This window comes from Hibiscus syriacus, unplaced genomic scaffold (genome assembly GCF_006381635.1).
Source record: "Hibiscus syriacus cultivar Baekdansim isolate YM2019G1 unplaced genomic scaffold, ASM638163v2 tig00112293_pilon, whole genome shotgun sequence".
Classification (NCBI taxonomy): Eukaryota; Viridiplantae; Streptophyta; class Magnoliopsida; order Malvales; family Malvaceae; genus Hibiscus; species Hibiscus syriacus.
In genome coordinates this window covers 1135197-1139348 of record NW_024063296.1, presented here as the reverse complement: position 1 = coordinate 1139348, position 4152 = coordinate 1135197, and the positions used below count along the sequence as shown (strand labels likewise).

At 32.1% G+C, this 4152-nt stretch overlaps 1 protein-coding gene across 3 annotated transcripts; it reads left to right on the top strand.

Moving 5' to 3' along the window:
• The first annotated feature begins 548 nt into the window (after positions 1-548).
• LOC120177590 (armadillo repeat-containing protein 7-like) lies at positions 549-3915 on the top strand. Of its 3 annotated transcripts, none has more exons than XM_039183687.1 (9): positions 549-862; positions 1628-1732; positions 1830-1920; positions 2035-2071; positions 2395-2468; positions 2569-2662; positions 2760-2842; positions 3015-3185; positions 3705-3915. In XM_039183687.1, the coding sequence occupies exons 3-8, from the start codon at positions 1849-1851 to the stop codon at positions 3180-3182; spliced, it is 528 nt and encodes a 175-aa protein (XP_039039618.1). In that variant the 5' UTR covers positions 549-862; positions 1628-1732; positions 1830-1848; the 3' UTR covers positions 3183-3185; positions 3705-3915. The 3 variants fall into 3 exon arrangements, with proteins under 3 accessions (XP_039039618.1, XP_039039617.1, XP_039039619.1); XM_039183686.1 differs by having other exon boundaries at positions 3015-3189; positions 3722-3915; XM_039183688.1 differs by lacking the exon at positions 1628-1732 and having other exon boundaries at positions 3015-3189; positions 3722-3915.
• The last annotated feature ends 237 nt before the right edge of the window (positions 3916-4152 follow it).

The window sequence follows — 4152 nt, the reverse complement described above, 5'->3', positions numbered from 1 at the left end:
ATTGATGGGTCGAGTAGTTCAAATCGAATATCTTTTAATACCTTTAAGTGGAGGCAGAGATGTGGGTTTTACCCATAAAATTGAGTCGAATACAAATTCAAACAAAAATTAAATTTAATCCTCAAAACTTTGAATTTCTTTCATTTAAGTTTGAATTTCAAAATGGAACTATTATAAGATAGATTTATTTAATCAATACTTTTAAGTCATATTTTAGGATGTTACATGTTCGGATAGATCATAAAACATGAATGTTACACCCCAAATATGAGGTTAGAAATTTATGTGTAAGTTTAAAAAATGATTAAATTGTAAAATTATTAAAATTAATGGGTTAAAACTGAAAGTAATGGAAAATAATAATAAAAAGAAATCGGACTAAATTGAAAATAAATCTTGGAGTTTGGGGTGAATTAATACTTTAAATACATATGGAGCCAATACTGTAAAAGCTAAGAAGATATGGGTCACTTCCTGACTTTTACCATTTTATTTTTATTTTATAGCCTTTTTTTTCCTCCCTTTGTATGGAGCCGTACATTTCCCTAACCCTCTTTAACCTCTCGGTGAGCATACCACCGTCGACCACCTCATCCGCACTCTTTGCGCATCCCTTGGAGGTGACCGCTCCACCGTCCACATCAATCATAGGCATGATCGTGCCCTTAACGTCCCTAGCTCCTCACTCGTTCATCATTTCACACTTTCCTGAATTGAGAAATTCCGACTCTTCATGTTCTCTCTCTGGTCTGCCGTTCTTGGTTGTGCACAACCGTGCGCTTCACTCTAGTTCGTTCCCCCTGCTGATTCCACCGTTCGCAATCATTTTTAACCTTTTGCGGTTGTCAATCACGTTTTGAAGGTACCATATACTTTCGCCCTTACTTTATTATACATTCTGTAAATTGAAATTGTCCATACTACATATTAGTGCTTCTTTTCCCTTTTAGATAGCTGTCAAATTTAGCGGAATAATTTTGATGCCAAAAAACATTTTAGGGTATTTAATGAGAAATTATATGGAATTATAATATTTATTTATTGGGTAAATTACTTCTTTAGTATTGATACTATCCTTTTTTATCTATTTAAGTATCTAAGCTTTCAATTATTTTCAAAACTATACTCAAAGTTTAATTTTTGTTTATTTTAATATCATGTATTATGTTTTGGAAAAAATTAAAAGTTTTGATACTAAAACTGATAATAGTTTAGGTACTAAACACACTAAAATTTTAATGACAGATATTAAAATAAAATAAAAATTAAATATTAGATATGATTTTAAAAAATTAAAAGTTTAGTAATGGATTAAAATTGATAGTTTTGTGTATTAAATATATAATTTACACGTATTTGTTATATTAAATTAGAAATATTATATGACATGACAAGTTTTATAAAAATAATTTATAAAACATACGAGTTTTAATAAAACATTATATTTTTATATGACTTGTTTATAAAACTAATTGTGCCCGCATGATAAATTCTCAATCCACAAGCCAGAAACCGTAATTTTCTAATTATTTTAACCCCCACACTATATTTTCCTAGATTTGCCTTCAAACTTCACCCTACTGACCATAGATGTACTTGACCCTAATCTATTTCTCTTGAATCTCAGAACAAGCAAAACCCAGCAATAGCCATCCTTAAAAACTGAAAAGCCTCTAAAAGGTTAACCTTTTGCCACTTTGGAACTGGAACCTAGGTTTTTCCAAATCAATTTGTAAGTTTTCTCGTCAAACTTTGGTTAGGGAATAAAAACTGCATGCTTCGAACATTTTCTATCTAAAGTTGATTTTTTTTTTTTTTGCTGCATGTAGATTCGTATAAACACGCAGCATGTTTACAAATGATAAAAGACAAGACGAAAGAACTGGAAAATATGGAACTTCAAGGCTCCAATATCTTCAGGTAATCTTTATTCCCTTTTTGTTTTCGATTCGAATATTTCTGGGTATAAATTTTCATGTAAAGCAGCGTAGAGGAAAACAATTCATTAATTCTTGTTTACCCATTTCGCTTTAGGAATTGGTGAATCAGTTTCAGAACACAGCTGATGAAGGTATGCTTCATTTTTAGAGCATCTTCATTGTTTATGTTAAAGACCCTTTGTCAATAATCTTTCTTTAGATTAATTGAACTTATCATAAGGGTTAATACACTATGTTCAGTCAAACTTTCATACTTGGGGATCTAATTGCTTTTCCAGAATGAGTGAAAACAATATCGGATAATTCTGGTTTCCTATGCTTGTTTAATACTAGTAGTTTGTTTAGAAGAATGTATCAATAATTTTAAAACTCATCAGATTTTGCGTGTTCCAATTTGGCATAATTCTCCAATTCTCTTCATAATTCTTAACTGAATGGGTACTTGTTTCCACAGAAACAAAGGAGAAGATTGCTGCAATCTTGGCGAACTTTTCTTATGATCCATATAATTATTCAATATTGCGCCAGGTTCAAATTCCCGTTTTCTGTGAAATAATTTCTCTCTCAAATTTGATTAGTGTGTATCAAGTACTTTTTCTGTCACATTAGCATCTTACTTTCGTAGCAGCTCAATGTTTTGGAACTCTTCCTAGATTGCATAACAGAACCAAATGAGAAGCTTGTGGAATTTGGAATCGGAGGCATATGCAATTCTTGTGTGGGTAAGTCTGACTTTTAGTTCTATAGTTACCGTTCTCTTTCTTTATGAATTATGATGAGTGATGACCCTTTCATTTTGAGTATATTTTTTTCTTGCAGATCCAGCTAATGCCACTGTTATTACTCAGTGTGGTGGAATCCCTCTTGTCATTCAGTGTTTATCAAGCCCAGTCAGAAACACTGTGAGTGGGAAAGCTTCTCTTCTTGGTTGTTTTTTCTTTCCACCCTTTATATGGGCATGATCATATTAGTAAACATCTATTTACCTGACGTGATTTAATGTGGCAATTCGATTAAATCTTCTTGTGATTGATTCTGTAAATGCATACGCATCTGAGAAACAATTGATATCAGGTGAATTATGCTCTGGGGGCCCTTTATTATCTTTGTAACAAGTCTAACAGGGAGGAGATTCTGAAGCCTGAAGTAATTGATGTCATTGAGCGTTATGTTGCAGCTCAGACTGTAAATGTAAGCTTCAGTAACCTGGCCAAAGCATTTCTTGACAAGCATGCATGTTGAGGACAAGGTATGACTCTCTTTATCTATATGAATTTTGATTGGTGTGGTTTATTTCTTCTTGAACTAAAGGCTCCTGACAATCTGATTTTTAAGTGCACAACTAGGAGAAATTATTATATAGGCCCTTCCTACCACCTTAGCAATGGTCCCATCCAATTATTTTGAGCCAAATCAGCATTCTTTTCCACGTTAGATTCTTATTTCTTCTCTAAATTTCAACTCTTAACTTGGCTATCTCTCATGGCTATGAAACCACCGTCTCGCGTCTGTAGATTTTTAATCATATTACCAGAGATTTCCACCAATCCAATATTTCTCAAATATATCCTCATCCTTCCTGCAACATGTTAAGATTAAAAAAAAAGAATAATGAAAGGGCAAGGTTAAATAAGAAAAATAGTTCAAGTTTTGAAACTACATAACTTATCAGTTTGCAGAAAGCAGGAGCCATCAAAATGGTATCCATAATCCCATATACACTTATATATTTATAATAAACCAGTAATCATAAGTTTTCGATTTTCATGCTATATCTGCAGAACTTAAAGAAAACAGATGTTGGTGTGCTGTTTCATAGGGTCCAAATTGCAATAGCAGGTATCTATCTAATATTTTCAAAAAAAACAAGTATCCATCTAATAATGTATCTAGTTGGGTGTTACTGTGATCATTATCAGCTTTAGTTTAGGCATCAGACAATTTGATATGATTATTGACCCTGTATCATTTCCTAGAATGATGCCATGATTTTTAAGTCTTGTGAATTTGATCTTTAGTTGTTAATTGTTGTATTTGTAACCAATTTTTGTTGTTCAGAGTGAACTAAATATTTATTTGGTTTTAAAGCTTAATTGATTTTGACAGGTAATTTGGAGTATATTATCTCTAATCCTTGAAAACACTTTTCAATCATGTTTTTACCATCCCTTGCTCCAACTTGATTGATAGTATTATGTTCTTAGTATTCTTA